The 10,337-nt window shown below is 48.6% G+C and overlaps 1 protein-coding gene across 1 annotated transcript; it reads left to right on the top strand.

Moving 5' to 3' along the window:
• Nucleotides 1-1,038: 1,038 nt before the first annotated feature.
• Nucleotides 1,039-6,328, top strand: LOC127693537 (schlafen family member 12-like). Its single transcript, XM_052194474.1, has 2 exons — nt 1,039-1,600; nt 5,094-6,328. The coding sequence occupies exons 1-2, from the start codon at nt 1,551-1,553 to the stop codon at nt 6,184-6,186; spliced, it is 1,143 nt and encodes a 380-aa protein (XP_052050434.1). The 5' UTR covers nt 1,039-1,550; the 3' UTR covers nt 6,187-6,328.
• The last annotated feature ends 4,009 nt before the right edge of the window (nt 6,329-10,337 follow it).

Raw genomic sequence — 10,337 nt, 5'->3', positions numbered from 1 at the left:
TGGGAGGGTACAGTCCTGAGCATGAGGCATGGCTAGGGTTAGTGGAGGATGGTGGCTCAGTGGACTGGGTTGGCTAAGCCACTCCCCCTAGCAACTTCCTCTTCCACCTCCTGACACCCAAGTACAGAGGGAAATTTCTGTCTTTTTTCAGTTTCTGGGTATTGATGCAAATAGTCTCCTTTAAGTTTTGCGTGTTTTCCCCAACCCTCACCACCTCCGGAAACCTCCTACACTTTATTTCTTAAACTAGAGATTAAAGAAGAGATTCTAAAGGTCTCTGAGTCAGTTTCCTCAGACCTGGCCTGGTGGTGACAGGCAAGGAAACAGCCCACATGGAAGAGCCCTGTTCTGGACCCTTAGGCTGGAGGGACAAGGACAGCAGGAGTTCTGGGCTGCACTTCCTCCAGCAGGCAGAGTCTGGGGTAAGAATGGGGTGATGCTCCCCATGCAAAGAGATTCACAGCAGTGAACTGAGCATTTCAGCCCTTTGTCCTCCCAAGCCTGTTATTTGGGGGTGTGGGGGCATGAGGCTGGGTAAGAGAGGGAGACAGTGGGCAGAGCAGGAGCAGAGCCAGGTGTGGAAATGAAACAAAGAAACTGAATATTGTATTAAGTTCATATGCAGTCAGAAACAGAATCAGTTTCTTTTCTTCTTTTTTTTAATTCACAAGTCAGTAATTTTTTTCTACAAGATAAAAATGATTTACTAAGAGTAACATACCACTAAAATATGCAGTTAAGTTGTAATAAAAATTAACATCCTTGGAAGTTTAAAGTGCAAGCAGAAAATATTTCTTTTTTTATATTTTTATTGGATATTTTCTTTATTTACATTTCGAATGTTATCCCCTTTCCCAGTTCTTTCTGCCCCGCCCCCAACACTCCCTATCCCATCCCCCTCCTTCCAGAATCAGTTTCTTAAGGCTGGGTTTTATGTGACCAGTTAGGGAGGTGTTACTGTAACAAAGTGGCAGGAAAGTTGTTCTGCTCTAGGGTAGTCCTGGGAATCCCACAGAGAGATTCCAGAGGGCTCTAGGAATCTGAGGCAGGGAGGATCTTCCTTCCCTGCTGGGGAGTGCTTTGCCTATCTTGAGCCTGGGACTGGAGGGCTCTAGAGGCTTTAACAAGGGCACCTGCTCTCCTGAGCACAGGGACTGCCTTGCTGCTCTGGGAAAGCCTGAGGCAGGTAGAGATGAGAAGTCTGATTGCTGAGCTGTGAGCTTTGTGTTTCATTCTGACCAATAGAAAACCCCGTGGCTCCTCCTGCTTTCACTTCCTGGAGGGAGGGTGATTAAAGATACAGGCAGTTCTGGGATTTTTCAGTCTGGCGAACAGGGCTGAAGTGGGATCCATCTGTGCAGTGCTGTAATGCATCAAAGGACAAAGAACTCAGGTGGGCTTAGAGGTGAGCACACAGCCAGGACTGCGGTTAGAACTCTTCCAAGTGCTAAAGCCCACCTGTGAAGGCATCTGCTGGCCAGGACTTGCTGCAGACAGAGGGTCTTTCTCAGGTGACACTAGCCTCCCTCACCAAGGGGCTGACTGCTGGCATGGGCACTGGACTTCAGGGAACTGAGCAAGAAAACCACACAACTCACAGGTATGTGACCAATGAATTACAGCCTTCTCAAGTTCACCCCAAAGCTCTTTCTGTCCCTCACTTCCCTCTCCCCCCTACAGTCTAGTGCCTCTGGGACAATGTGGGGGGTCATCAGTACAACCCCCCTCTCTCAGGAACCTTGGTTAGTTTCTGTCTCCACTAGGAATCTCAGCTCCTTGGAGTCTTGGTAGCCCATTTGAACAAAGTGTTAACAAAATGGCTGTGAAGGGCTTGGGCAACTGGTGAGCTGTGGGAGAGGGCAAATGCCTGTGTCTTCTTGGATGGAGGGAGGGCTAAGAGTCCAGGGATTGAGGGCCCAGGTTTGCTTGGTCTGAGCCTGAACCTTTGAGGCAGAGGGCTGTAGGATAAAAATGCAAGCCAGGCGTTGGGTACTTTTGGCAGGTCTGTGCTATGGTTTTTCCCTGTGAATATGTCGCACAACAGATCTGGTGGAAGAGGTTTATTCTAGAGAGGAGAGTGACAGGTGCCTCAGAGTTGAAACCTGAGGGAGAGATAAGGGCAGATAGGCAGAGAGAGACAGGCAGGCAGAGGGAAATGGAGACACATGGGAGCTAAAGCTGAGAGGAAGCAGAGAGAAAAGAGGGCAGAAAGAGAGGGTGGAGGAGGAGAGGAGAGGAGGAGAGGGAGGGAGGGAGGGAGGGAGAGAGAAACAGAGAGAGAAAGAAAGAGAGAGATCTGTGGGGAGAGGAGGAGAGGGAGGGTGGGAGAGAGAGGGATCAGTGGTGGGTGGGGCCTCTTTTATCCACAGCAGGCACCTGGCACAGTTGGCAGGGGCAGGTGAGTAAATAATCACCTCTATTCCCTCTCACTGGAGGCTGTGAGATCGGCTCCTGCTGGTCTCCAAACCCCTCTGAGGGTTCCCCACATGACCCTGTGTGAAGATGAGTAAATGTGTCCAACAGGCAGGGAGGACGCGGAACTGTATTTAGTATGAAAAAGAAGGCAGGGGCACTAGAGCCCTGAAAAGCTTGTCATGTTCTCTCCACCACTTTCAGAGTACTTTCAGAGGTGGGCATCTCTTCTTCCTCTCCAAGAGGCAGCTCCTGCTCTGCCCCTGTGTTTGCCTGCCAATCTGCAGTGCTGCATCTGATGCCATGCTCCTTCCCTCTGAGGACAGCTAACAAGGCACTTTAAATTCCAGACCAAAGTCTCAGAGACTTCCCAGTCCATGCTTGACTTTGGGGGGAAGGTGTCTGACTGGTGAAGCAGACCTAGAACTGCAGAGTGGTTAATGAGTTTACATGCCTGGATTTGGAGCTCACCCATTTCCTTTTGAAGGAGCAAGTCTCAGACACATGCCTAAGAGATGCACATTTCAAAGGACCAACAATTTTATGGAGTCCAGGTGTACGAGTACAATGGCCAGTATCCCAGGCTACCCCACAGCTCCTATAAATGTGACTGTACTATAGATTTCTGTATTTTCTGCACCTGTGATTTCTGTATTTCCTGGGGCTGGGGGTGTCCTGACCATTGTTCTTTTGTACTTTGGTGTGAGTTGTGGTGCTGGCTGAGAACAGGGCCTGGTTCAGGGGGTCCTGGATGAGCGCCTGGGAGGGAATGGGAAGAACAGAGACTGCTTAGCACAGCATGGAACAGGGTGGGGCAGCAGCTTCTGACTGGGCAGAACTGAAAGGAATCTTGAAAGCTTGCTTTTGGTTGGTGGGTTTGAACAAGGAAAGAAAAAGAAATGGAGGCTTAACAGTGATCTATTCTGGTCAGAGTGACTATTGCTGACATTTTAAATGTATTACCACAGTTTCTACCCTGTCTTGATCATTCAGTTCCCAGATAAAAGACCCATACAACTTTCATTATTTACAATGAGCCTTAAATGGCACAAGAGCTGGGCAGATATCTTCCCTCTATGCTAGTAGAATCTACTTTCCTATTGATAAGCCAGAGTTATTTCTTACTATGTTTCATCTGGGCTCCTTTTAAATCCAACTGGCCAGCCCTGAGGGCCACATTTTTATGAACTCATCGTACCCATGGCGACTTCTTCTTCCCTTTTTGCCTTTCTTCCTGGTTCTCCTCTCAGGCCACAAGACCAGGAACCCTAAAACCTGCCTATGTCTCTTCTGTCCAACTATTGAGTGTTGGTATCTTTATTCACCAATCAGAAATCACTTGCAGGCAAAGTCACATCCTGTCACTTGGGTCTCTACGCAGACTCTAGTCTCTAGGGCACCCAGATCTTGAGGAACCAATATTAGCATCAGAGTATAAGCAACATCAGGCCAACCCACTGCAACTGACAAACAGTCGGTTGTACAGGCTATGTGTATGTCAACCTGCCACAAACAATAGTGAATCAGCTCAGAGGAGAAACCCTGATGAAGAAAATGCCTTTGTAAGACTGAGTAGCAGGCCAGTTTGTAGAACATTTTCTTCGTGATTGATGGAAGAATGCCCAGCCCACTGTAGGTTGTGCCATCCCCTGGGTCAGGGGTACGACTTAAGCAAGCCATGAGGAACAACCCAGTAAACAGCACCCTTCAGTGGCCTCTGCTTCAGCTCCTGTCCTAGGTTCCCACCCTGGTTGTGTTTGTGTTCTGACTTCCTTCAAGGATAGAGTATGGTGTAAAAGTGTAAGCCAAATAATCCCTTTCCGCCTCATCTTCATGGATGTGAAACTACAGTTTATGCTTTAGGAAACTGTGTGCTGGGAAAGTAGGTGGATACCAGCAAGAATGGCTCTCAGTGGCCTTTGCATGTGGAGACAGAGGCTTTAGGGACAGTAGAGCAAAGGGACTCACATCTGGGTAGCCATCCTAAAATAGAAAAAGATAATGGGATTAAGGAACAGTAAATACTTGTAACCTGTTAGTTTGGAGGACAGAGGTCAATGTCAGATGTCTTTGTATTGTTCTTCACCTTATTTACAATCATAACAATCATAAATAATTTGAACCTGGGCTAGAGCAGTAGCTCAGGGGTCAAGAGCACTGGCTGCTTTTCTGGAGCACCAGGATTCACTTCCCAGCACCAATATGGAGCTGACCACCTCCTGTACCTTCAGTTCTTGGGGATATGATTCCCTCTTCTGGTCTCCTGGGTTACTGCACGCACATGCAGGCAAAACACCGATAGACATAAAAGAAGCACTTCTGAATCATTGCATAACTAAAGCATACGGAACAGAAAAGACCAATTCAGATTCCATTGAGGGTTTATTGAAAGAAGACTGAACACAATGTTTAGAACCAGAAAAGAGATGAGCAAAAATTAAAATGGAATTGAAAGTATGAACAGGCACATCCTTACCTGTAACATTACATCTAAAAACTAGTAAGCATAAAAGTTCTGCTAATGAGTGCAAAGTCTGCAATGAACCAACCATTTCTCCCCCTGCAAACCGACTGGGCCCGTGGAGCATGTGACCCGAGGACTGTGCTGTTGATCTCACGGTACAGAAGATGCTCTCTCCAGGTTAGCTCTCATTCTAACGGCTCTTCTGTCTGTTTTCCAGGAATGACATTCATCTGGAAAATGCAAAGGCTGCTGGGAAAATGGGCATCAGTGTTGATCTGGAAGCCAAATATGCTAAGCTGGGTCTAAATCTAGGAGCACTCACACTTGGACAGAAAGATAGACAGAAAATGAAGAACCCTCACCTCAGGAAAAAGGAGAACGAAAACATCTCTGTAGCTGCATGTGCTCTCCTGAATTCAGGAGGTGGAGCAATCAAGGTGAAAATTGAAAACGAAAACTATAGTCTCACTAGAGATGGCCTGGGAGCTGATTTGGAAGCCTCTCTTTGTAAATGTCTGTCGCCCGTCCAGGGCCACCTGGATTTCACAGAGAGCGAAGGCTACATTTATATCCACGTGAAATTGTGGAGTCAGGAAATCTGTGGACCGCCTATTGGCACCCTGAGAACCAATTTGTATGTAAGGTGCATGTCGTCCTCCATCCAAGTGAGCGCCGATGCTGCTCTAGAATTTCTGCAGGACCTGGAAGAAACTGGAGGGAGACCCCGTGTCAGACCGGAGTTGCCTGCAAGCGTTGCCTGCCCTGATGTAGAGGAAGAATGCCACCTGGAGGATTTGGCAGCTGCAGTTTTCAACAAGACAGAATTTCAGTATGAGGAAACTTTCCACTTTACCAGATCCGCATATGTTGAAGTTATATCGCTTTCAGCAAAACACCTACGAAAACGTGTCAAAGAGCTCCTCCCTCGAACTGTGTCTGCTTTCGCAAACACGGATGGAGGATATTTGTTCATTGGTTTGGACAGCAAAACCCAGCAAATTATTGGTTTTAAAGCAGAGAAGAGCGACCTTGTGTGTCTAGAGAGTGAAATAGAAAAGTGCATCCGACAGCTGCCTGTCATCCACTTCTGTGAAGAGAAGGAGAAGATCAAGTACACCTGCAAATTCATTGAAGTACATAAATCTGGAGCCGTGTGTTCATATGTGTGTGCGCTCAGAGTGCAGAGATTCTGCTGTGCAGTGTTCGCTGCAGAACCTGAATCCTGGCATGTGGAAGACAGCTGTGTGAAGAGGTTTACCACAGAGGAATGGGTGAAGCGCCAAATATGGGTGACTTCTGCCCATATTTGAGGACCCTGTGGAAAAGCACCCCAAATATTCCCTTCCCTCCCCACTCACACTTAGGTATTGATGTTTTGTTGCAGTGATCTAACCCTATGTGTGACCCCTGCTCTGTGTAATGTCTGTGTGAATAAAGTCTTACTGCAGCCCACTGACTGTGCTCTAGGCCGTGGGGGTGAGCACGGTGGCATTACACACAGGGTGGGCGAGGTCACTGCTTCAGGGCTGTGGGTCAGACTGACTGTTGCAGGGAAAGAAAATGGGAAACACAAATGGGCACTTATGCTTTCTTTCATTTATAGAACCTAGCCATCAGCAGGGCATCTTTTGGGAGAGGGAGAAGAAGCAGCAATCAAGGATTGAATGTTACAACCTACAACAGAACACCACTATGGAAATGACACAATGAGACCGATTATCCTTTATGCTAAAGATAAACATAACCCAAATGTGGTAGCAAGGCCTGGGATCTCAGAACTGGGGAGGAGAAGGCCAGGGGTTCAAGCATTGAAGACACTTGTGTACACAGGAATTTACTTGATAACTCTGCTTTAAAAAATGAGGTTAGACAAAGAAAATGGGTTAGAGAAGTAGAAAAGCAACAGTTTAGTCAACACTTTAAAATGAGCTGCAGCATTGTGGTTTCGCAGGGCATGCTTAGATACTTCTGAGAAATGGTCTCATGTCGGCACTTACTTTCTTCCCCTGTTTTTCAGTGTTCTGTGAAGGAGGAAGTTACTGTTGAAGGTTTTTTCCTTTGAGGTCAGAAGGGCAGCACAGAGGGGAGGGAGTGTTCTGCTTTCCTTTTCTGAGAAATGGAAACCTAAAGATGAGAAATGGAAACCTAACAAGGGTGAGGCCTCAGGAAGGAAGGCAGACCTGGCCCGCCCTTCGCCTGGGCTTGCTTCACTCCTCTGGTTCAGGTAACTCTGTCTTCCTCCTGAAGGTTCCCACCCAGCTCAGGACTCCAGCCTTCTGGATGTTTTCCTGATCAGGATTCCAGACCTTTTCTCCATTTTCAGCAGGGCAGATCTGTGGGAATTTTTAGTTCCCTAGATAAATCCAGATTATTTGGAGAGAGTGCAGCATACACTCTCCATAGGAAGGGAGGGGGTCAGAAAAGGGACCCAGGAACTGAGAGGTGTAAACCAGCCCCGTGGCTACAGAGGCTCCAAGCTATATCTGTGCTCACCGGAGCCTGAGGAGGACACATCGGCTCCGGCTTTTCACTAACTGTGGAGCAGAAGATCAGTTCTGATGGGTGGGAGGGTTTGACTCTCCTCCCCTCCTCACAACACATCTTTGCTTCCTCTAGTGTCCACTTGGCACATTGCTATGACTTTTCATTGGAAGATGTGAATATACTCATTTTTATCCCAGATGGGCTCTGAATACAATCCAAGGAATTAACTGCACCCCAATCTAGCTTGGTGAATTGAAGACATTATTGAGGTTACTTAAAGGACTGTGGATCACACCAAGGCAATGTGTCAAAAGTGAAGGGGAGCCTGGGTAATGGTTCAGGGAAGCTGTATGGGGGGGGGCTCCATACCCGCCCTGCAGGGGGTGTCCCCCAGAGAATCTCCTCTCTTTGCCAAAACCTTAGTGTCTGTAGTTTTGAATCAGTTAGTTTGGAGTTGTTATCTTTTGGAGAGTCATAAGAGCTGATTCTCTTGGGAGTTATTAGTATTTCTATTTTTTTCTAAAAAATTTTTTTTGGATTCTTTGTTCATTCCAAATCATGTAACCCAAAGATGCTCATCTCCCTCTATGCCTCATATTGACAGGATGGCATGAAGCCCATTTGTCCCCATTTGAGGAGCAGGCCCTACTTCTTAAGGAAAGTCACCTGTCTCAGGAACTAGGCCATAAGTCACCAGTTCCAGGAACAGACCATAAATCCCATAAATAAGGTCATAAAAACCTCATGCCAAAGGACAGCCTAGGGATAAACAAGGGAGGGAAAATATTATATCTTAGGATGAGCTGTCTGTGAAGGGCACCCTTCTCTCATACTGTGGTCAACTGTTAATGACCCAGGAATGCAGACCCCTGATCACTTGGCACAAGCTGACCCATGCCATCTCCTTAGAACTCACCGATGAACTCTGAGCTCACCTAACACTCTCTACATACAGAACTAACACAGTAGCCAATCAAAACTGTACTAATGTCAAAGCCTTGGCCACTACCAATCACATCAGAGATTCCTCAATCCTTCTAGAAAATTCCCCTAGCCCTGTATAAAAAGGGGCCTGAGAGCTCCTTGTGGCCACCATTTTCATGAATGATTGGCCCTGGAAGGTGGTCTCTCTTTGTCTTTGCATACTACTTGAGTCTGGAGTCTCCCTTTAGTGATTTTTGGACCCTAACAACATTAATCATTCACCCTTGCAATCTGCCTTCACCAAATAAAACACACACACACACACACACACAGCACAGCACATAAAAAAAATCTCATTGTGGAAGCTGTAGTAAGACACAGTGTGCCCCACAGTCTACCCCTCTGTCCACACATCTTCACTTGCAAAGGTTCATGGCAATGAGACATTGGTCTGGTTCGAGATCTCTGGCTTGTGTGACCCATTTCAATATTGGATTCTCACTGGGACCTCTCCCTGGCCACCAAATGCCACCAAAGGCAGGAAGCAGGTTGAGCTCTGGTCTAATGCCCTCCGGGCCAGGCCATCTGCACCCTCACCTCCTAAGCTTGCTCCCTTGTGTTGCCCACTCAAGGTGTGGGCACAAGTCTCCCAACTGCTGCAGCCTGTGAGGGGTTGGGACAGCTCGTCCTCTGCCATACTCTCCGGGCTGCCTCACCTATGTCGTTGCCACCTGGCCAGCTCCGTTGTGTTGGCTAGTGCTACCACCGCTGAAGGGGTTAGGCTAGCTCTCTCGCTCTCATGACCGTGACCGCAGGGTCAGTTCTCCTGGCTACTGCAGTTGTCAAGAAGGCGTGGGAGCATCATTTCTGTACCCACACCACCTCAGAGCAGATGTGTGGACCAGCTCTCTCCACTGCTTTCTCAAGGCTGCCTCATCGGCTCCGCCTCTCTCAGGGCCAGCACTACACTACTGCCTAGGCCAGGTTCAGGGCTCCATCTCTTGAGGACTGCAACCTGGGATGAACAGGGTAGCTTAGAAGTTTCCATGACCCTGGGGTCTGTTCTCTGGACAGCTGCAGGTGGCAAGGTATGGGGGTGAACTGTTTGAGTGGGAAGAACAGAATGCCTTAGCACCCACACCACTTCATGGCAGAGGAGTGGTGTGGCCAGTTCTCTTGCACTCTGACTGTTGGGACTGACTCAACTGTTCTACCCTCTCCCCCCGCCCCCAACCAAGGCCAGTTCTAGCATGCTGCCCAGATAAGGCACAGGGCCCTTCTATTGAGTGCTGCAGCTAGTGAGGTGGCGGGACCAGTTGACCTGCTCTCATGAACCTGGGGCCAGCTTTCCTGACTACCTCAGGTGGTAAGGAGCTAGTGCTTGGAGGGTGGAGGGCATATCTCCCCAACTTTCTGCCCAGGCCACCTCCCAGTAGAAGAGTGTCAGAGCCCGCTCTTCTTGAACATGCCCTTGGGCTGGTTTACCTGTGCTGCCACCACCAGGGTCAGTTCTGCTGTCCTGTCCAGTTGAGGTGCAGAGCTCTGCTCTCCCTAGCTGGTGATGGGCAGGGCTAGCTGTCCTGAGCTCATGACCCCGTGGACGGACATCTTATCCAGCTTCCAGAGGTGTCAAGATGAGCGGAGGCATCATCTCTGTGCCTGTGCCACCCGACGGCAGACAGTGGAGGGGTCAGCTCTCCCACACTCATGTTCCTGGGGACCAGATCACCCACACCCCTGTTCCACTGTGCTGCCTGATTGATGTTCAGGGCCTGCTCTCCTGAGTGCTGCCACCAGAGAGAGATGGAGCCAGTTCTCTGGAGCACCATAACCAGAGAGGGACAGGGCCAGTTATGCACAGCACCTGTTTATTTAGGTGGTTGCTGACCCTGTGGGCATCAGGAACAGGTTCTACTGTCAGGAACTGGCAGGTCACCTCCAAATCCAGTAATGCCGGTGACATCACCCATAGGCAACAGAGACCTACACATCTGTTGCCATGGCAATCACCACACATTCCCAGCGTCCACCTGGTCCACATCCCACCTTTTCC

This window comes from Apodemus sylvaticus, chromosome 10 (genome assembly GCF_947179515.1).
Source record: "Apodemus sylvaticus chromosome 10, mApoSyl1.1, whole genome shotgun sequence".
Classification (NCBI taxonomy): Eukaryota; Metazoa; Chordata; class Mammalia; order Rodentia; family Muridae; genus Apodemus; species Apodemus sylvaticus.
This window is presented reverse-complemented; position numbering and strand designations above follow the sequence as displayed.

Coding starts and splice junctions, on each gene's coding strand:
- LOC127693537 (XM_052194474.1), top strand. CDS start 1,551: ATGGGCACTGGACTTCAGGGAACTGAGCAAGAAAACCACACAACTCAC. Junction 1,601..5,093: donor GAAAACCACACAACTCACAG/GTATGTGACCAA, acceptor TCTGTTTTCCAG/GAATGACATTCATCTGGAAA.